Genomic DNA, 22,825 nt, shown 5'->3' on the forward strand with positions numbered 1-22,825 from the left:
ATTGACAGGGGCACAGATTACAGTCAGTGCCGGCCCCAGGACTAAGACCCTGCCCTCTTGATCCCGAATTCCATGCCTGGGCCACCAGAGCCTGCAGAGCTGGCCAGCTATAACCATCTTTCCTTTGGCCAATAGCAACACTGATTGGTGCCTGCACTGTATTACCTGCACAGTGGGGGAGCATTAGCCACACTGTATTACGAGTGTGCCCAGCGCTGCCTCCTCCTCTCCTGGAGAGAACAGTCACTCCCCATGGATCACCATTTCCCTGACATTGTGTGTTTGAAGAATGAGTTAACGAGTCAAGTCCACAAATGGGGCTCACAATCAGGACACCCCAAAGGATCAGAGAAGTATTAAGAAGGTCATCTGTCCCAGAGACCTTATTTTCTCTAAAGAGAGAAAAATAAAAGCCAGGAATCAAACTCTGGTACTAGAAAACACAGTGAACTTGAAATTTAAGTCATAACGCAAAGTACAGAAATTGCCATGAAATTTTTTGTAGACATAACCTATTCTAATGAAATGACATTTTTTTTTCTACAAAAGTTAAAACTGAGCAGATGTTTCAGAGTCATTAGCAAACCTGAAGGGTGCAGGAAACTAGTCAGGAACATTGAGCCCTGTGAGTCCATTTGTGACTCCTAATTCCATTCCTTCAACCAACCGATGGCCTTGAACACACAATTTTGGAGGAGAGGTTCAAAAAGTATACATCTTTCACATCTATTGCACATCTGCTGGGGCTCAAGAACTCTGTTCCTTAACAACATTTTTCATTTTATTATGACAACACGTGGGCATCATTTCCATCTATACAAGAGGAAATGGAAGGTATGGGAGCTAATAAATTTGCCCATAGCAAGCAGGTGATGAGTAATTTCAACCTCTATCTGGGCAGCTGTGGAGATCCTGCCTCTGTAGCTCACCCAAGGCAGCTCAGGGAAGTGGCATCTAAGGGAGCAAGCGGGGCCAGGCCTCCAGCCAGTCAAGGGCTCCGTTTGATCACTTTCTAGTGTGGTATGGTTACCATCTAGAGAGCAGATTCAAAGCACAAATCAGAATAGTCAGATTCACACAGACCTATGGTGTTGGCTAGTTAATCATGGTGTTTCTAGAAGTGAAATTGACAGGAAGCTTACTAAATTCTTACTCGAGCTGTAGAAGCAGAAAAGTTCTAGGCCAAGTAACCCAAAGTCTAACCTGAATCATAAAAACAGAGTCATGGCACCTCCATCATTTCCCAGACTTGAACCAGTTTATAAAGCCAGAATTCCTTAAATGAAAGGGAGGCTGAGTCTCCTTGAGGAAGGACTGGTATATTGTCAAAAATTTATACTGTTAATCTTTCTCCCAACCTTTCCTCAAGGGGACCTAAAGCCTTTTCCTAGGGGGGCTGTGCATTGGGGAAAAGAAAAGAATCAGACCTTTGGGGGATTACTGGACACTGGCTCTGAACTGACACTAATTCCAGGAGACCCAAACATCACTGGTGTCCCACCAGTCAGAGTAGCTGCTTATGGAATTCTGGTGATCAATGGAGCTTTAGCTCGGATCCATCTCTTGGTAGGTTCAGTGGGTCTCCCAACCTGTCCTGTGGTTATTTCCCCAGCTCCAGAATGCATAATTGGAATAGACATACTCAACAACTGGCAGAATCTGCACACTGGGGAGGCAAGGACTTGTTCAGTTATTTTATTGATTGAGAAAGGGGCTGTGGAAGGTCTGAGAATAGGATTCCAAAGGCCCAAATATGCTCCACTTCCAGATTGAACTCAGAACACCTCAGTTTAGGGTTTACTGTGTGTGCGCTGTTTGTCTTAAAAAATAAGGAGCTTAGTTCAGCACTTGAACATCAGGATAAATCACTCCAGCAAGGAAGAGACATGACATCTATCAAGTTTCAATTGCTAGCTCAAACCCTTGATAGCTGCTAGAAAAATAATGTGCAATTACAGCCTAGAAACATAAATTATCAAGGCCATGGTACTCTCAGAATGTAATAAATGAAATGCAGGTAACCACATATGTGGTAAGGATCCCAACCCCCAGTGTGTGTCACAAATGCCGGGTTGGCCACAGGCACTGAGGAGGAAGGAAGAGAGAAACATATTCTCCAGATTCAATGCTGGCTGAACTGTGGATGAAGGCAGAAAGGGGATAGAAATTTCAAGGTTTAAGTCAAGAAATGTTTTCTACATTCTTCCAAGTTACGGTCTTCTAAGATCTATGCCCTATAGACTTTTTGGTGACTAGAAGAGAATTATAAGTAGACACACAAGGAATAAATAATTCTGCAGACAGTAATACAATGACAAAATGTTGGTTTCCTCCTCTGGAACGTTCATTACATCCATGGTAGATTGGGTACTGTGGAATGACAGTAAAGCAGTAATCATTGCCACTACAGGATTAGGGCATCACAAAGCCAGTGGCCATTTGCCTCCCCAAATCTGACAACCGTTTTGGTCCGCAACTCAATCACAGTGGCCCCACACAGGACTGGTCTTCAGCAAAACTGAGTACAGTGAGAGTTACATGCCAGGCATCTCTGAAACGCGCGTCACTGGAGCCCTTACTCAGGGATGAAGAAGCCACTTTAACAGGCTCTTCCAAAAGGACTGTGGAAGGATGCAATGCTCATGTACATGAACAATAGTGCTTCTTTCTGCAAATATTTGCTGAGTATCTATTATGGGCTCAGCACTGGGAACATGTGCCTTCGGGACCTCCCGTCTACTCAGGGAAAAATGTCATGAAACAGAGCGTACATCAGCACGATAAATGCCAGCATAGAGGACACAGATGTGTCCAGGAAGGGAACACCAGGAAATGAAAGAAGGTTCCCAGAGGAGGCGACCACTGAGTTGTGTCATGTTGACCAGAGGGAGACATGGCTCCAGGGCACTTCACTCTCTCTTCTCTCCACCCACCAAATTGCCTGATGCCTTTTCTGTGACTTTTTTTCTGCTTTCTGTTTGCCCTGAATGTTGATTTCAACCTGATTTCACCTGAGCAGGAATTCTGGGCTATATACCCACTGGGGAACAGTCATGAGCCCACCCTCTCCTTCACAGTCAGTTTCTGAGCAGAACTATAAGAGGGCATCAGAGAATGGGAGAGCTAAAGGAGATGACACCCAAACTAATCCTCCTGGAATGGCTAGCCGTTTAGGACTCTGAAAACAATTCCCTATTGTGGTCACTATGGACTCGTCTCTCCCCTGGACAGCGGCTCAGTCTCCTGCTCCAGAGGCAAAGTAAGCAGAATCCACTGAGCAGCTTCCCCACCCCCTCCCTGACTCACCACCTCATTCTGGGCTTATATAAAAAGATTCTTATTAAATGGAGACAAAATGAAGAGTAAAATATCAGAGACAGAGGGAGTAAGCCACAGATCGGAGAAAAGAGCTGCATGTGAAAGGTTTAGAAAATAAATTAGAGGAAACTCAAAGGATTTAGAATCCATTTCAGGTGCACTAGAAGAAAAATCCCTCCAGTATCGAGATAGCCAGGCAATAAAGAGCTTCCATCCTCTATTGGCTGCCTGATAACGTTTTACCTGGAGGTTTATAATTCTTTTTTCACTCCTGAGCACTCTCTAGGACGATGCTTCTCAAAGCGGAGTCAGGACCACTTGCATCAGCATCACCTGAGGGACTTCTTAAAATGCAGTTTCTGGGTCCCCAGCGATTCTTAGGCATTTTGAAGTCTGAGAACCGCAGAACTCGGTACTTTATCATTCTTAAGTGGTTGTAATATCCATGCTAAATCACTCAGTTAAATTGCTGTTTAAAATTTGAAGGAGACACTAGTGGCTAAATTGATTCTTTTAGAAATTGTTAGATTCTAAAAGTAGTAATAGTGCGGTCACATTGTGACCAATTTTAAATGATGTAAAATTTACACAATGAAGCCAGGAAGACCTTTGCAAAGCATAAAGCTGATCACATCCCTCCCTTGGGTGAGACACCTCAGGGACTTCCCACTGCTTTTTTGATAAAGACCTAGATCTGTGATCCCATGAGCCCTCCTCCCAAGGCTAATCCAGGCATGGAGTGCTCCCTGCCCACGACACTCTCCTCTTCAGTTCCTTCAGCATCCAGGTCCACCCTTCACACGACCTTCACACATGCTACTCATCTGGAAGGACTCCTCTTTCCCCAGTAAAATCCATCCTCCCTCTTCCCAGACCTCCTGGTCTACATTAATCCCTGCGGTAGGCCCTCTCAGCATCAGTACCCTCCCCTACATCCCTTGGCACAGTATAAATGTCACATTTATTTGTGTGATCCTTTGATCAATGTACATTTCCTTCACTAGAGTCTAAGCAGCCCATGAAACTCTAGGAAAGAGACTCACCTTTGTTTATGTATCACCCAGCACACCCATGGCACACAGCAGGTGCTTAATAAATATTTTTGGATGAACAAATGAATTAAAGAGTATTTCAAAGCAAACACTGGAGGAAAATTTAGGCCCACAGTAGCCATCAAGAATTTAAAATACAGGGGCCGGCCCAGTGGTGCAGCAGTTAAGTGCACACGTTCTGCTTCAGTGGCCCGGAGTTTGCGGGTTCAGATCCCAGGTGTGGACATGGCACTGCTTGGCACGCCATGCTGTGGCAGGCGTCTCACATGTATAAAGTAAAGGAAGATGAGCACAGATGTTAGCTCAGGACCAGTCTTCCTCAGTGAAAAGAGGAGGATTGGCAGCAGATAGCTCAGGGCTAACCTTCCTCAAAAAAAAAAAAAAAGAAAGAATTTAAAATACACTCTGATCCTTCTCCTAAAAGTTAAAGGCTTCGATGTCTCTCCAGCACCCTGAAGACTAAAGTCCTATGTATTGTCTCCTCCCCTGCAGATGATACGAGACCCCTTCTTTCGCACCTATCATTTCAAACAGATGAGCCCAACTTTTTATAATGCAATGCCTGGATTTTGAAAGAAGAGTGAAATTCCACATTAAAACTGCTATTATGCCATTTCTCTGGGCCTTGCATTGATCTGGTTATGAAAAATTACCCTAAAGCCTGTTCATTGTCTGAAAGATATATGCTGAAGTAAAAACGGACCCGGGACTTTTCATGGTGATTTCTTATATTTTTGTACACCCTCATGTGTCTTATCATTCTCAGCTCCAGGCGCTGATTCTCAGACTGTTTCATGGCACTTTCATATGCTAGAATTCTTAGTAGCATACTTGAAAATGGCCCTAAACAAGTCAGCAATAATTACAACACAACATCTACTAGAGTGGAATGATGTCTCCCGGGATATAAATGAATCCACCATTATTGCCCTCTTCTCTCTGCCATCTTGCTGGCAGCCAGCCCTGGCTCAGGTAATGAATGGTTTGCTGCCCTGACTGTGCTCTCGTACATGCTCCTGAAGCAAGGCTCTCACAGCAAATTGTTCCCCGTCCTTCACCAAGTAGCATGACCGCTCAACACAACATTCCAAGGTAACGGGTTCAACTGAGGCAAAATTGTATTTGACAAATCGATGGAGACTTGGCAGCAGAAAGGTGTGGCATTTGGTGTGCTGCAGAAATGAGCATTCAGTTTAGATCTATGTGATGTTGGACAGCCAGCCTCTCTGACACATAAATTTCCTCATCTGTAAAATGGGTACAAGATAAATCAATATGTTTGACTCATTGTTAAACTGGTATATATTTCGGTACGGATATAATCCTCTAGTGATTTAATGTAAATCTGTATTTCACTATATAAATCTTTTTATGGGTCTTTAAACATTTGTTTAACATTGGTTCCTATTTAAAGTTACGCACCAATCTTGATATATAGTAAAGAGGCATTGCTACGCAACTGACAATCTAGCAGCTGAATGGTCCATACTTATCACCCTACTTGGGAGAAGAGAAAGTGACTGGAAATTTCAGTTTACACTGAAGGTCGTGTGTAATTTGCCAGGTATCAAACAAGATTTGAATAGAATGATTCAATAAGTGACTTTCACGACTGTAGTAATGTGGGGCGGGGACACTATACTGCTTTCAAAGCACAAGTTTGGAGAAGTAGCTTGCATTTGTCACATTTCTCTCGCATCCCCATACTCCACGGCAGTCTAGTGTCTATATTGAGGTTTATTCTTTTTCAACCCACTTCATGAAAGCCATTACCAAGTGACAGGTGCATGAGCTACTGCTTAATGAGCTGGTGAGCCTGTCTGCTATTTGCTGCCTTCCTGAAGGAACATAAAGTAGAAAAGGCACCCAAGCAAATGGCAATAGCCAGAGAGAATGAGTAAAAATGGAAACAGGTGGCATCTACTTAAGTGACCATTAAGTGAATTGTCCAACCTGAGACACTTCTGAAAGTGAGAGTTGGTACAATTAATTATGCTGGCACAACAGAGCTATACCACCGTCAGGACTATAGTCATCTACTTTTATTTTTCTATTTTTATCTCCAGAGTATTTTCTAATCTGTTTTATAGGCTCAGATGAAAGAAGAAAACTTAACACTTACTACCACCCACCTGCCAAAGGACATTTCAGTAGTCCCCTACTTACTGGAAGGTTCCAAATGATTCAAAAAGGGATGTTTACAAAGAGTTATTGGAACCATTGAGCTCCCTTAACAGGCCACATAAAGCATAGGAAACTCAGTTCAACTGAATTAAATTCCTACCAATTACTCCTCCACTAGGACTCCACTAACTGGGGGTTTTCTCACTGGGATCCTGTCCACTCTGGACAAGTCAAAGAGCCCTCAGAAAGCTGGAGTAAAGGAAAGGGACAGAGCCCCAGTTAGCAACCTCCATTCTCTCTACCCAAAGTAAAATAATCATAAAATTAAAGAGCAAAATCCCAGGTCAGTTCTAAACAAATGAAGGATAGAGATCTATTTGCACATGCTTTTATTCGAGGACGCCAAGTTGCTAACACGGTTCATTATGTCAGTTCTTTTAATTCACAATCGATTGTAATTTTCCCTGACCTATATTTCAGCAGTTCACCTCTCTCATATTCTTGAAGAAAAAATACATAAACACAACTAACAGCATAGTCAAGATTTTAGGAGGAATTCCCTAGGCTACTTAAAGAAGATGAAATAATAAATGTATGTCTTTAAATGTTTTAGCAGGATTTTTGAATTAAAAAATCTGAATAGGAACTACTGAATTAATAAGAAGAAGAACAAATCCAACCCAATGCTTTTGGGGTACCCTAATTTACAATCATTATTACGTTTAATTACCCCAGCAACTCCAAGAAGGAGGAACTTGTATTACCTCCATTTGAAGATGTGACAACTGAGGCTGAGAAAGATAATTTACTTACACCAAGTCAACCAGCCCATAGAATCAAAAAGATACTTAACCCTCAGCCAACAAGTATGTATTTATTTAGGTTTAAACCTCAAAAACTCTTACTCTGTCCCTTTTCCCAAATCCAATCAGTCACCTAATCTTTTAATTTTTTCATCAATCTCAATAGCCTTTTCCTCTGGTTTTCATCCAATTGGGGTGGTGGTGGTGGCGGGGCTGGGGGAGGGGGGCGAGTCTCCAGAAGTTCTCTCCATAAAGGAGGAAGATTGGACAACTACTCAGACTGGAAAGTGGTGGCAGAGAGACCTGTTTTCAAGCTGCATTTACATAACAAGCACACTGCTTTGATGGTGTGTTTCTTTGGGCAGGTGTAGAATTGAGAAGCTGACAACTTCCAACGTTCTTTGGCACTTCCCTCCTGCTGTACCATCTAACCTCCTCCATGTTGCCTTGGGAATTACATTTCTCATGGAATTCCAATTGCATCTTTTCCTTGCCTAAAATTCTTTGCATTTCCTTTCTGCTCAATTCAAATGCCCTGCTCCCGAAGAGTTGACACAGGGTCTCTTCCAGACTTTCTCCCCACTACCCAGATGGCTGTATGCCCTGGGCACAGTATGTTCTTTTTTTCAATACTCAGCTTTCTAGATCTTTCCAAAGTCACTTCATTTGTGAACTCCTTCCTCTGTGATCCACAAACAGTCTAAACATATATTCATCACATTCCATTATGACTATCCATTCATGGGTCTATCTCCCAAACAACCCCCTTTCTCATACTACTCATATGTAGTGGGTCTTATTACGTCCAGCAAGTGCTTTGACTACGGGACACAAAATGCAGTCAAAATGGCTGTCGAATGAATGAATAAATGAATGAATGAATGAAATATTATGATGGGTGCTGTAAGCCCCAGCAATATTTCAATTTGAAAATATTTATCTGCACTTTAAGTGTAAGCCACATATTTCTTATTAAAAATACACTACAATTAATAAATAAAGCTTTATTACGCTTCTTTCATATAAATCCAGGCAAATCTTTCTCAAAACTCTCAGTTGAGGAATGGGCAGTAATTCTGATGAGTCGAAGTCACTTCCTGGCAGTAGAGTAAGTCTAAAGATGATGGAAACATACTCATTCCTTGATAAAAAGTTTTGATTTAATGTGATTTAATGTGATTTAATGTGATTCGTGCTGACTTGCTATAAAAGTGACAAGCACTGGGAAAATAGAATTTAGCAGCAGATATAATAGTTTCTGCACTTCATTATCAGGAGAGCTGCATGGGTGTGTGTGTGTGTGTGTGTGTGTGTGTCTTTCTCTCTCATACACACATACATACACAACACATATGTACTACTTAGTGTATGAAAGAATCAGTCCCATTCCCCAAACCTAAATTTTTGAGTACTCAGTCACTTCCCACAGAGTGGCCCACAAGTGGAAAAACCAGGACACGGGGTCCACTATAAAAATGCTATGAAAATGGTGGGGCGGAGCAGGGGTGAGGGGTGGGCAGGAGCCAAGTAAAACCAGCCGTACTGAGTGTTATTGGAATTCACTCTCCACTCAGTCAAAAATACTCAATCTAACCAAGGCCCCTCCACTAGCGCTACCTCCCAAGCCACATGCCTTCTAAAGGCCAAGGGCAAAGCCAGCTGTGGCTCTGCATTTGAGTTAAAGAGACTGAAAACAGAAAAAAAATTATTTTGAAATGCATTACACTTTGAAATTAAGGGTAATTGTGTGTAGCAGCCTGGAAAATATAGCTCATCCAGTATCGTTCAGCCACAGAAGCCCACAGCATGAAACGCTGGCTCTCTCAATGCAATTTCAAACTTAAATAAAAAGGCACAAAGGGCGGAAGGAAGGGTGGAGGGTTGCTGCCGGGCTGTGACTTATAAAAGGGCTGCTGCCTTGGGGAGACATAGCTAGTATACAAGCCGGCAGTCCTTCTACATGGTTAAGCCACCAGATGCTGCTTGGCGCTGCATCAGCAGCCAAACAGCAAAGGTAAATAAAAAGTTGACAGAGAATTACATAAGAAAATAAATGTGGCAAGATTAGGACAGAAATCTAACAGAGCGGGAAAAGACTTCACCTGTAGCAGGACCTTAAAGCTTCTCCCCTGCCTGCCTACAACGTCCTGGTCACACTAAAGAATGTCAATATCTATTACTATCCAAGTAGCCAAGGTGCATTTTACAAGCAAAGGAGGAGGCATTCCATCCTGTTAACTCATTTCTATGCAGACATTTCCTTAGTCTTGTGCCGGAGGCCTCCGCATGAACAGAACTGAGCTCTGTTACCCTCCTTTCTCATTTCATTTATCTTATTCCCATTCTATAGAGGTTATAGTTAATGCAGTAACCAGTGGCCAGAATGCAAGACTTTGTGAGGAAACCGAGACATGAAATCACCAGAAACAGACTTCTCCAGCCAGAGAGTCCCCTGGGGAGGAGGGGTTGCTCCTAAGGGGACAATTGGCAACGTCTGTAGACATTTTTGGTTATCCCAACTGGGTGTCGCCACTAGCATCTAGTGGGTAGAGACCAAAGAAGCTGGTCAACACCCTACAATGTACAGGAAGGCCCCACAACAAAGAATTACCAAGCCCCAAATATCAATAGTGCTGAGGTCAAAAGTGCCTGAAATAAAGGATCAAGATAAAATGGGCAATAGCTTTAGGTAGAAAAATACAGACTCAGTCTCCTTAGCAGCACCCAAGGGAGAAATCATTCTGGTTAAAGATTCCAATCTCTGGTTCCCTTAGTTGGTATTAATCTATGGGGCAGAAGAGGTAGCAAATGTTATGACTAGCTGAAAAATATTCTGTTAAATGTACTCCTTACCCCCAAATGGTACCCCCCCCCACCACCAAGTGGTCCCATGTTTTTGCTTTCATCGTGACGCATCCACAGAGAAAAGCTGCTGGCTAAAGAATATGTGTCTACTCTTCTTGGCAAGCATTATTCTCATTTTTGATTAATGAATTGCATATGCTTCAATATTATGAGCTTGGGTGATTGGCACGTTGTCCCTCAGAGAAGAATCTACTGATTCTCAAGGCTAAGAAGGTCAGCTTTAGAATGAGATATCCAAAAGGAGGCACCAACTCTGAAAGACTTGGTCTCAGTGGTGGCAGACACATCCCTGGGGGCCATGGCAACCTAGGGCACATTCATCAGAACCCAGGGCATTTCTACCAGCATACAGGAGTGAAGAGCCCCCTGCATAAGCTGCAGCATAGCTCGATGTGGGGGTCTTGGCTTCAGACCAGGCTAGCCCAGGAGAACCAACAAGAGCGGGAAGTTAACACAGGCATAGTGATGCATGGGAAAGAAACAGCAGGGGAAAAAGGAGTCAGAAAAGTTGGGAGTAGGCTCAGGTCCGCTCTCCAAATACCCCTGTTACATTTCATTCCTCCAAGACACATCAATAAAATGTGATAACAATACTATACTGGCTATTCCCCACCACTTCCAAAACAGTGTTCCAGGAGGAAGCGTCAGCTGCTCCTGCAAGGATCCCGTAACTCTAAGGCCACTGGGGCCACTCTCAATGGGGGCTTACCTGATCATGCTGCCTTCAAACCACTGCTTTTGATCCAGCAAGTACAACCTACCTAATACATAGCAATCCTGGAGGCCAGCAAGCAGTGCATTTTCCAGTGTTTTCTACTAGAGGAAAGTTTTCTTCCCTGCATTAACTGTTAGAACTAAAATAGCCAAAACTGTAGCCTCAATTCCCAAAATTGAGGTTCCAATAATAATCTTGCTCAGATTCTGGAAATTAGTGTCTGTGGGGGCCTAGCACATTGACTGAGAATCATCATCTCCTTCTATTTATACATGTGACTAATTTCTCTACTCAGCACTATGCCAGGTTGCCGCTGTGGTTAATTCTGTTTGATGAGCTAGCATTCCTTCTCCCACACAATTCCTATCAGATACTTTGCTATTCACCCCACCTTGGGCCAGTGACAAAACTCTGCTCAAAACGTACCTGCACTTATTCTATGAAAGTTTAGAAAACATAATACTAAGTCACAAATTAACTTATTCATGGATCATAACAGTGTTTTGCAGGCTTCCGTTCTGGCTATTGTAAATAAGTTCCAATGGTTGACACTCAGACAAGCTAAATTATCCAGGGAAATGAAAACTGCAACTAATGTGTGCATTGTGCATGCAGGCTGGCATTGCTGTACCTAAAAATGCAGTGCTAGGCATACTCAAAGGTTTTTATGGGCCACATTCATTTCACGGGAGCCACACTCTGTCCCCTGGATGGTTGGCCTTCACAATCCTTATGGTTTGGACTGTGCTGAAGCTGTCAACCCTCCTCTTCTTTGCTTGGCCAGTCCCAAGCCCAGGTCAGCTAAAATGCTTAATCTAATTATGTATCACAGCAGTGCGACTGCCACCAGAAGAGATTACTACTATCTTTGCAAACATCTGAAAGTAATTAAAATCATGCATATGGGGAATACTAGCCATAAAATACTAGCGGTAAAATATGAAAGGAAAATATGAAAATATGGAGCAAAGTTCCAAAGATCTCGGAAGCTTAAAGAACTCAAAAGCTCTAAACTAAGACTTGGCCAGAAAAGAGTATATTCAGTCATCTTTATTCTAAGCACAGTTAAAGAGTTATTACAGACGAAGCTACTGATTCTTCATATCACTAACGTGCAAAACAGGCCACTTGGATTTCCAGTTTCACCAAGATGGCAGCACCAGGGCCAAGCACACCACCAAGTTCTACAAACGGTAGCATTTTCAAAGTTAAGTCAATGGCTGATGCTTTTACTGCATCCAATTCAACATTTGGAAATAGCATCTCTTACAGGAGATTAAACCAATAGCATTTTGTAAGGGAGAGGGTGCTAATTATTTCTCAAAGCATGTACCTGTGAACCACTTTCATCAGAATCTCATAAACTGATTAAAAATGTGGATTCCCAGGGCCTCCACAATGATCAAAATAGACTTTTTGTATCATGACCCACATTAAGCAAGACATTTGACATTAAGATTCAGTGTCTGTTTCATAAAACACTTCATTTTCATTGTACTCTCTTGTATTTCATGTTTTAAACTTCTGGTCTGGACCCAATAAGCTGATATGATCCACTCCTGGATTGCAACCCTAAGCTTCAAAAACACTAGACTAGTTGACTAGAAGGAAGCAGAAGTGGAGTTTCGTAATTAGCAGCGAACACTCGAGGCTTTGTGATACAGAGAGGGTTTAGTAATCCCCCACCTTTTCCAAATTCAACAGAATGAATGTCTTATAAACCAAACTATCCACCTGGATGGTTTCAGGCATTAAAAAGTGGTTGCAGGCTTCAGTTACAAACCTTAAGGGCACCCACTGTCTTAGATCCGGATGGGAAATGTCCTCCATAGAAATAATTACCTCCAAACCCTCAGAGTTAAGAAAGATGATAATGTCAGCAGAGTGTGTGTGCAGTGGAGCCCCAATGGCACACCCCCAGCCACATCCTCTTTGCAAGGGCTTCAAAGCGCTGCCTCCCTTCACCTCTCCCCACCCATTCCCACCAAACACCCAAAGGGTGTAAATTACTTTAAAACACTCAAGTGTTGTCCTATCTCAATACAGTAATTTAATAAATGCTTATGGTTGAGCAGCACTGTAGGAACTCCTCACTGTTTTCTCTCTTTCATTTTTCTTCTCCTAGGCATTTCTCATCTCTCTTCTCCCCTGCATCTGCCAGCCAGCTTCTTTCTGCCTCCCTCTCCTGCCTCCCTTACCTCCTCTCCTCCTCTGCCTTCACTTCCATCTGCTGGGAGAGTGGAGTAGGATATGTGAATGTCTCTGACTTCACTCCACTCACATCAATGCCCCTCTTCCTAGGGGAACATTTCTTCGGCTAGAGCAACACATGCTTCAAAAAGACTTTCTCCAAGGAGAATGATGCAGCAAACACCAGATCTGGAGTAGTTACGAGTAATTAAGAAAGTGTACTGGTTCTACACTCTCCAGAGGAATCACCTCTGTTCCTTTCTTCAGGCTGAAATTCTAAGGGAGGAGTCTACTCAAGGAAGAAAGGGGTCTGCAAGATGAGCAGCTGGGATTGGGGGAGAAAACAGAGGAGAAAAAGCAAAAGCCAGTTACCTGGGGTTCTTAACTGCTGTTGACGCTGCAACATTTTCTTGATATATTTTCCTGGTGAGCCTCTCCCATAACACACATCTCTTATTCAGTCAGTCAACAAGTATTTATTGAACACTTGCTAACACTGAGAATCAGTCTAGGGTCTAGACCTATAAACAAGACAAGGTCCCTGACCTCACCGAACTTCCATTCTGATGGAGGAGACAGAGAATAATCAAATGAATATATAATGCCAGGGGGTAATTAATGCTAAGGTGGGAAAGGGAGTAACTTAAGAGGCCAGTTGCTATTTTATATGAGGTAGTCAAGGAAGGCCCCCATAAGCTGACAACTGGGCAGACCTGAAAGGTAGCAAGGGAGTAAGCCACCTGGACATGTGAGGTCAAGTTCCTTGTGCAAAAGGAACAACACGTGCAAAGGCCCTGGGGAGACAATATGGTGAAAAAAAAGATGTAAGGTAGTCAGAGTAGCTGCTGTTAAAAGGGCAGAGAGATGAGACAAGGGAAGGGTGGTGAGGGGCAGGCGTAGATATGGCCATCAATAGGACCACAAGTTCTATATTCCAGTGACTGCTCCAGGTCCTGAGTTCCACCAGATGCGGCTCTGGGCCTGCCTCCCAGCCTGCCACTCCCTGACACCTACCAAGCTTCCTCCCCAGCTCCCTTCCCTCCTGACCATCTCCCCTGCAGAGTTCCAACATTCCAGGTCATTCCCTCACAATTTCCCAGGAAGATAACCAGTCCATCTAATTAAAAACAACAACAACAACAACAACAACTGAGTAGTAAGTGTAAGAAAAGGAGGCAACATGCACATTTAACCACAGCTCTCAAGAGAGAGGAAATGTACCACAGTAAAGAGCAGAGGTTCAGAAGGTCAGCTATAAAAAAATAGTTTGCTGTGTGACAGCAGGAGATCTGGCCTTCTGATCTATAGTCCCCAGTTCTGTAAACCGGGGGACAACAATCCTGGAAACGACCTTGGGAAATAGGTATGGTGGTGAGACAATACGAAAGACCATAACCAGAGGATAATAATAATAAAACTAATAATAATAATAGCTGCTGCCAGAGTTTTCAAAGTAGAAGTGAACCTGAGTGGGGTTAGATCCACCTAGTTCCCAAAGTTACCCTCAAAGAGTTGATATATAGGTACAGGTGATCAGTTCCTCTTATTTTATAGACCGACAAAATCTCAGAAATTCTTCCACTGCTCCACCCGCCCCACCCGCAAGTCCCTGGCAGAGCCAAATGAGAAGCTCACAGCCTCTGCCTCCGGAGGCCGAAACCCTCGTCTAAGGTTCTCTGAAATCTTAAATATAACGAATTAGGTCTGCATCAATCATGGCCAGCGGTGTTAGCAGGCCCATGGTCTGGGGCACAGGGCATCACAAAATAGGCTTGGTGAGTCACAGGAGCTGTACAGAGGCCCCCCAGGGCCGAGTCACTACGGGGGGCCAAGTCCTGCGACTTCAGGTCAACACAGGTCTGGCTGCCAACAATCCTTGCCTGCCCTGAGCTGCCAACTTCAAACTGGCCCCAGACAGGAGAGGGTCACTCGGCAGGGAGTCCCCAGCTCCGGAGATCCTTGCGATCACACATACATACCTACATACATACACACACACACGCTCACACGCTCGCCGCCCTCGCGCGCGCCCGCGACACAACGCGGACTTCCCAACCCCAAACACACGCGCGCACCCCCGGGCCAGCTGAGTTCTGTATTTCCTCTTCCTCAAAGCAACTCTATCGATCTCGGCCGCCCCTCTCCGCTCGGATTCCAGGGCCCCCAGAGCTCCGCTGCCTGCCTTCTCTGAAGGCGTGCCCAGTGCGCCCCCCTCCTCGGTGCCAGGATCTCCCATCGAAGCCCCCCTCCGTCCTTCGCGGTCCCAGCGGGGACCCTAGAGTGTCCCCGGGAGGCGGGTAGTTACTAACAGTTGCCCCCGGGACTCCCAGCTGCCCCAACCTTCCCCTTCCGTCCCTCCCGGCCCTCCATCCCTCTAGCCCATCACCGCCCCCTCCCAAGAGCGTGCTCGCCGGGGTATTCCCTCCCATCTGCCAGTGCCAGAGAAAAGCCGGGAGTCTGAGCCGCCAGTGCCTTCTCCAGCGCGGCCTCTCGGGTCTGCAAGCCCCCAAGCCCACATTCCCTCTGTCTCCAGTCCCCCGGCGCTGGCAGCGCAGCCCTTCAGCAGCACCCTCCAGCCGGCCCTGGCCGAAACGTCTCGGCGACTGGCCGGGCCCTGGGCCCAGCGCTCCATCCCCGGCGCCCCCTCCCTCAGCTTCCACTCCCACTCCAGCCGTCCCCCTCTGCCCAGACTTCCCCAACTGCGGAGCGCCCCAGCGCGCCCGCAGCCTTCACCCCGCAGATCGCCGCGGCCACCCCCGCCCGAGTCGCGGCGCCCCCAGGGAGGAAACAAAAGTGTCTCCGCGGCGCCCAGCGTCCCCCAGAGCAGGACGCCTCCTCCTTGCCCCAACCCGAGCTTCCTCCCCGGCCGCGCTGAGGTCAGCGAGTCGGGGCGCGGCGCCAGCCCAGGAAACTTTACGAACCTGCCCGGGGTCGCAGGACAGCGGCGGCGGCGGCGAGGGTTCCCTGCGATCAGAGCTCTGACGACCTGAGACCATTGAAGTGGGGCCGGAGGCTCTGTCGCCCACCTCGGGGTCGCGGCGGTGTGGATGTCTCTGCCTCTATCCTGTGCCCATCCTCGCCCGCTCTCGCTTGCCCGAGCACACGCACTTACACTCCGGGTCGGCCGGCTGCTGCGCCGCCGGCTGCCGCTGCTCTCACTTCCTCTTCCTTCCTCCTGCTGGCCAGAGACACATTTTGCATCTGCAAGGCATCCCGAGATCAGCCGCGAACTCTCCTCCCGAGAGGACGCTGCGGAGTGGCCGCCGCCGCCCCCGGCACCTGCGCCCGGACACGCGTGGTTGGCGCTTTCGCCTCCCGCCCGCGCCCTGGCGCCTGCCCACTGCACTTTGCCTGGGGGAATACCCACGACTTTTTGAAGTCCCCCTACGTAAAAAGAAGAAAATGTCAAACACCGTGCACGCCTCAAATCTGCTATAAATAATATGTGTGCAGAGCTTGACCTCTCAGATGGGCTCACATGAGCATTTTACAGGCACTAATTAACTCTGTCACCCTCACAGCGCCACCTCCGGGAGGCCGAGAGCGCGAGGCATCTTTTCCTGTGCTTTCATTTTTGGCAACTGGTTTGGAATTTTGAGGGGAAACTTCCGTGGGCTGTTTCAGGGCTACTTTAGGAGGCTGATGTGTTTGTTTTGACACTGTGCCTCTACCTTTGGACAGCGTGGCAAAAATAACAACAGAATGTTTGCTCCCCCTCCCAGTCACCTATGCATTTACCGACCACAAGATTTATTTCTAATCAGTTAAGCCAAGGACTCCCTAATTTGGCATAACTTTGCATAAATCAAGATGTTCTACCGGCAACTTGGTATTTAGGGTGCATTACTTAATTCATGCAACCTACTTCAGTCATTTTCAAAGCAGAAATCAAACACGTTCCTCCCAGCGTAGCTGCCAAGAGGGAAATGACAGTTATTGGAAGGTTGCAGGGGAAACACCTGTGCTCTCCAAATTCAGAAATATCTACATTGGCTCTCCCAGAAAAGGCAAAGGCAGTTGCTGTGCATTTCCCTCAGACAGGCAAAGGAGGTAAGCTGAGGGCAGGGAAGCTTTAGCACCTAAGATGGCAGGCAAAGCTCCTCTTTAAGTTTCAGTCCCCACTAAAGGAGATTTCAATTTTAACCCTGTGCTGGCTGTCCATTAGCAGCCAAGAGCTCCAAGCAGCTATTGCACACTTGAAACGTGGCTAGTCCTGAAATGTTCTATAAGTAAAATGGACACCGGACTTTGTGTGGAAAATGATGTAAGAGCTTGTTAATAATTTTAACGTTGATTACATCATTTCAAGAAATGATAGTAGATTAGATATAATGAGTCAATTGGGTTAATGTATTGGGTTAAGATATAAATATTTATATATACAATTTTAAATGATTTCACTGGTTTCTTTTTACATTTTCAATGTGGCTACTAGAAAAAGTAAGATTACGCATATGATTCCCATCAGTGGCTCACATTATATTTCTAATGAACAACCATGATCTGACCCCTTATTATATGCATAACCTCCAGAGGCAGTATTAGTAGCAGGAATATTTAAGTCCAGATCATTATAAGTCAATAACTTAAAGGAGGATGATTCCAGGAATGTAATTTAACTTCCCTATTTCCTCATCTATAAAACAGTAGTGATATAATAATAACAGTCAACAGGGAAACTATCAAATAAGGTCATTTAATACGTAGTTCATAAATGGAGCCTTTACTAATGACACTATGAGTTGCTTGTAGTGATAAGTATGAATCTGACCCACAACTTTTTAGCTAAAAGACCTTCACATTAGTGCAGACATCATGAGCACTCAATAAATGTTAGCTGTCATAATTGTCCCAAGAGTAAAGAGGGAATTCTCAGTCCCCTCCTTGCAGAGCAGTTAGACAAATGCACCTCTCTGTAACCTTGGTCCCAGCTCTGCCCTCTGCAGTCAACATGGAGTAAGTCACATCCTTCCTCCGAGAGAGAACCTTTCAGGTCGTTGAAGACAGCCATTGCATTCTATTTAAACAGTCTCTTCTGAGGATTAAACATCCTCAGTTACTCCAACTCCTCTTCATGTGATGTGGTTTCAAATCTCTCTCATCTTAACCATTTTCCCCTTGAAGGACACCTGTCGCTGCTCTTTAAAAAAAATTAGTTGTCATAAAATTAATTAATTAACCATTAACATAAATTAATGCAAGCTGAGCTCTTAGTTATTTTTCAAATACATCTCACTGTTGATCCCATTTCAAGGGGAAGACTGGAAACTCTTTGTTATGTTACTGGCAGGCCATGTCCATGCTTATGGGGTTGGTCTTTGGGACCAAAGCCCTGGGTCCACCTTCTCTGAGTCTCTTTGGATTTGATCCAGGCATCCAGTGTCTCCTCATGTCCACAGATGAGGTAAGAACATTAGAGTCCTGGATGACATCCCACTAAGGGGCTCCCTCTGCCATGGTGGGGATCAGCATTCTTTGGGTTCACTGGTTCATTCAGTTACTAATAGCCCTCTTAGCTATGCAATTGTGAAGCCTTATTTTTCTATTGTATTCATAAAGACATCTTAGAGATCTCAAATGCCTTAGAGAAATCCACCTCCACCCTGGGCTCAGCTGATGGTCTGCAGTGGGCACAGTAGAGTTGTCATGTATAAAGGCTCCATCTCTGAACTTTGTTGTTGGGTATAAATCCCAGCATTGCCATTTACTAGCTGCATTACCCTATGCAAGAGACTTGACTCATGGGATTAGAGCTACACCTACCTGGGAGGGTTGAGTGAGGATTAAATGAGTTAATACATGTAAGTTCTTAGAATACCGCCTGGCACATAGAAGCACTCAATGAATAGCTTAGCTATTATTATCCACAACAGTCCTCTAATCAACAAGTCATGTTAACAGCGTCCAAAAAAGAGCAACAAATCCTCCCTTTTCCCACTTATAGGAGAAGGAGAGAGCTTGTATTGCTGCTCTGGTTTTATTTCAGCTCCTGGTCAGAGCCTGGGCCATTCAATTGTTAAGTCACGCTGTAGTTGAGAGGAGGACCATTTTAGGGTAAGGACGAGAATCCGACTGCAGCCCTTCACTAGCACTTGCAGCAAGTCCACCTGGGCAGGGCTTAGACTGCAGATGGGCCAGCCTCATCTGCATCTCAGGTGGTAGGGAAGTGGACTCAGGGTCTTCTCTGCAGGACCACCCATCTCTGTTTCAGGATAGGTAGGAGAAGAGGAAGCAGGGTAGGGATAGTTGGCTAGAGAACAAAACTCACTGGGGCGTCAAGTCTAACCTGCTCTCCCCAACCGTGCTTACAAGACAGCTTGGCATTGTTGATGGCTGGAGAGGTGCATTTGGGGGAACTTCCTAGATTTCAGTACCTTGATCCTGTGTTTCCCGTGTCTTTATTCTTCCTTGTGTGTGCAGAACTCCAAGATAGGAGGGGCAAGTGGCAGTTTATTAGAATGTCAACATGAGACTGCAAACTGCAAAAATGGCCAGTTGTATTTTTAATCAATGATTACTCATGTTGATCCACTCTAAGTGCTCACAAATATTCACTTCTAATTCATTTAAAAAAAAAACTTATTGGACTCCAAATGGGCCCTGTACATTTAATAACGCATTTAGTAATTTGCTTCAGAATTCTGCCCCAATCAGCCTCAACTTCCTTGATCTATAGCTTGAAGAATCTAGTCTCCTTTCCTGTCTTATAATCAGGCTCTTGTTGGCTTGACTCCAGTCTTCAAACAGCTCTGGAGGCAGAGAGAATGGCCTCAGCTCCAGGAGGCTGCGGCACCAGAGGTAACAAGGTCCGGACTTCAGGCAGACACCTGTGCTCCAGAGCCACTGGTCTCAGCCCTGCATGCAGACCTCAGTTTCAGAGTCTGCTTCCTGGGGAAACTGATCTAAGACAGCTGTTCTTATGTTGTGGATATTATATCTTCTCTTTTTGCCCTGTGAACTCTATTTCCTTAGGTTATAGTTACTCAGTGAAGACTGATGTCACCTTGGCTCGGTGCCTAGCTTGGCATATGTGATTCTCTGCTCACCTGTCACTGCTGTTTCTATTTTCTATAGCTTGCAATTGATGATCCTGGGGAAGCGGGAGATGGATTGCAGGTGGTGGTCCTGGTAGTTTATCCCTGTGTGTGGTTGCACCCTCTCTAGGAGATTAAAGGACACCTGGAGCCCCGCCTTTTCAGCCCCAGTGCTCCCGTTCACTGCTCCATCTGGATGCAAGGCTAAAGCCATAAGCGCTTAGCAAAGTAGTGGTGGAGGGAGCAGAGTAGCCCCACAATTAATCACCCTGAGTGCCCTTGAACAGCTCCTGTCTCTATATGTGTTTACACTGGCCTCGGAGAACCCTTGAACCAAACTACTTCTACCTCTGTCATAGAAATATTCTGCTTGCCTATTGGGCTGTGGTTTCCTCCCATTTTAATTTTTTCTATATCTGACCCAGTCTTCTCTGCAAAACTTCTGGTGGCCTGCTTTTCTTTCTTTCTTTTTCTTTCTCTCTCTTTGTACTTTCTCTCTCTTTTTTTTCCTTCCTTCCTTCTTTTTTTCCTTCCTTCCTTCCTTTTTTTTCTGGTGTGGCCACAAACTCTTCTTTTTATATCTATTCTTTCATTTCAGAGGGTTTAGGGCTAGCAGAGGGGTATATGTGTGGGATTGGACACTATATTTCCAAGCTTATTACTTTTACATTTTTAAGGTTTATTCTATTTACATTCTGCTGCCTTCTGTCCTGACACTATAATTAAAGTTTCTTTATACATTATCTATTGGTTGATTCTAAAAATTGAAAAATAGAATTTACAATATTGAGTTATATATTATTACTCATGGCTAAGCCAAATAGCATGAGTGGACATGAAGAGAAGGAGTATAATCCTATGTCATTAAGCCTGTCATCTCTGAAGAAGAATGCATCAAAAGTCAAGATTAAACAGGGGCCGGCCCAGTGGCGCAGCGGTTAAGTTCACATGTTCGGTTTCTTGGCTGCCCGTATCCCGGGTGAGGACATGGCACCGCTTGGCATGCCATGCTGTGGTGGGCGTCCCACATATAGGGTGGAGGAGGATGGGCACGGATGTTAGCTCAGGGCCGGTCTTCTTCAGCAAAAGGAGAAGGACTGGCAGTAGTTGGCTCAGGGTTCATCTTCCTCAAAATAAATAAATGAATATATTTTTTTTTAAAAAAAGATTAAACAGATTCTCTGTTCCGACATTCTGACAGTTGCCCAAAATTTGAGCATATCTTAATTTACCTCGAGGAGGCATCGTGGTTTTCTTTGTGTTTTTTCCCTTCTTGGAGTTTTAAATTTCCAAAGCTTATTAAAATCTTCCACGTTCTTAAGAATGGAATCCACTTTACTCTTGAAGTCACTGTCCACGGAGCCTCAGGTGTTCTGTCTGAATGTGGCCTACTCTCCGCTGTTTTCCCAGGATTTCTTCTCATTACCTTCTACTTACTTTCAATGTTTCTTGAATACTTTATCTTCTGCTAAGACTCCTTATTTCCCTGAAATACCTACCCAAATAATTTTTTTCATAAAGCAATGAATGAGTGGTAAACTTTTCTAAGAATCTGCATGTCTGAAAATACCATTTTTTGCAGTTGCATTTGGTAGCCATCAGACCTCTTAAAAATATGGCTTATTACCTTCAAGCTGATAAGAAGTCTGAAGCCAAAATGATCTTCTTCTTTTGCAGTTTGCCTCCTGTGTGCGTGTGTGTATGCCTATGTGTATGTGTGTTTCCATTTCTAGAACCATTTAGAATCTTCTCTTTATCCTTGCATCCTGAACTGTTAACAGAATGGAAATGATTGTGGGTGACTTATCACTGTTCCCACTGGCACTGCAATAGGCCTTTCAATCTAAAGACTTGTCTTCCTTCAACCTGGGGAAATTTTATCTATATTTTCTTCATTTTCACCCAATTATCTACATTCTTTTTTCTAGAATTCTATTTAAATTGTTGTTGGACCTTCTGTCTTAAGTCTCCATATCTCCTACCTTTCTTCTCTTTTTTGCTGTGTGCTCTTCTATAAGATTCCTGAGTTTATCCTCTGACCCTTTCATTGAATTCTGTTGGTATCAACCATCATGTGTTTTAGTATTTCTGGTTGTTCCTTTTTTCCTAGCAGCCTATTCCTCTCTTAAGGACATAATATCTTCTTAAGTCTCTTCTGAGAGTTTAATTAAAAGCTGATTTGTTTTGTTTTGTTTTTTTAATTCTCTCTGTTTCCAGAGTCATCTGTTAAATTGAGGTCCATTTTTTCTGTTTGTTCACCTTGGCTCTTATCTTTGGGACTGATGGTTTTCTTTGATAGTCTAGTGATCCTAGATTATAAGTTTTTATTCCCCTATATTTATATTTATGAACATGGATGATATATGTGTGGATATTTTCAGTCATTATGAAATTCTGTTTCCCAGCAGACCTCTCCTCAGAGTGTGAAGACTGCCTCTGAACACTGTGGATGAGGGATGTGGACAATTCTCTCAATAGGGTGTCCACAGACTGAACCAGCAAGCACACTTTCATCCCCTCAACTCACAGCCCCCAGGCTCTGGAATGTCAATAACAAACATGGAGACCAAGACTTTTATAGGCAAGCCTTTTCATTTCTTCAGTAGCTTTCCATTTTTAACCAAGTGGTAAACAGTACTGCTGCTAGTCCCCTTCTAAATGTAGACAGACTCAGTGCAGCAGCTGTTCTATACCTTATCCTATAACTAAATTCCTTGATTATTG

At 44.4% G+C, this 22,825-nt stretch overlaps 1 protein-coding gene across 3 annotated transcripts in view; it reads right to left on the reverse strand.

Annotated features, from left to right (window-relative positions):
- The window catches only part of ELMO1 (engulfment and cell motility 1), a 521,525-nt gene extending 504,933 nt beyond the window's left edge, over positions 1 to 16,592 (reverse strand). The window contains exon 1 of one of the 3 annotated variants that reach the window (XM_014840709.3): positions 15,989 to 16,592. Coding sequence is in view for 1 of the 3 variants with exons in the window: in XM_014840712.3 (XP_014696198.1) it covers positions 15,989 to 16,063 (75 nt within the window). In the remaining 2 variants the exon portion in view is untranslated. The remainder of the gene's footprint in view (positions 1 to 15,988) is intronic. The other 2 variants (XM_014840711.3, XM_014840712.3) reach the window with 2 other exon arrangements.
- Between the last annotated feature and the right edge of the window lie 6,233 nt (positions 16,593 to 22,825).

Source organism: Equus asinus, chromosome 1 (genome assembly GCF_041296235.1).
Source record: "Equus asinus isolate D_3611 breed Donkey chromosome 1, EquAss-T2T_v2, whole genome shotgun sequence".
Lineage (NCBI taxonomy): Eukaryota > Metazoa > Chordata > Mammalia > Perissodactyla > Equidae > Equus > Equus asinus.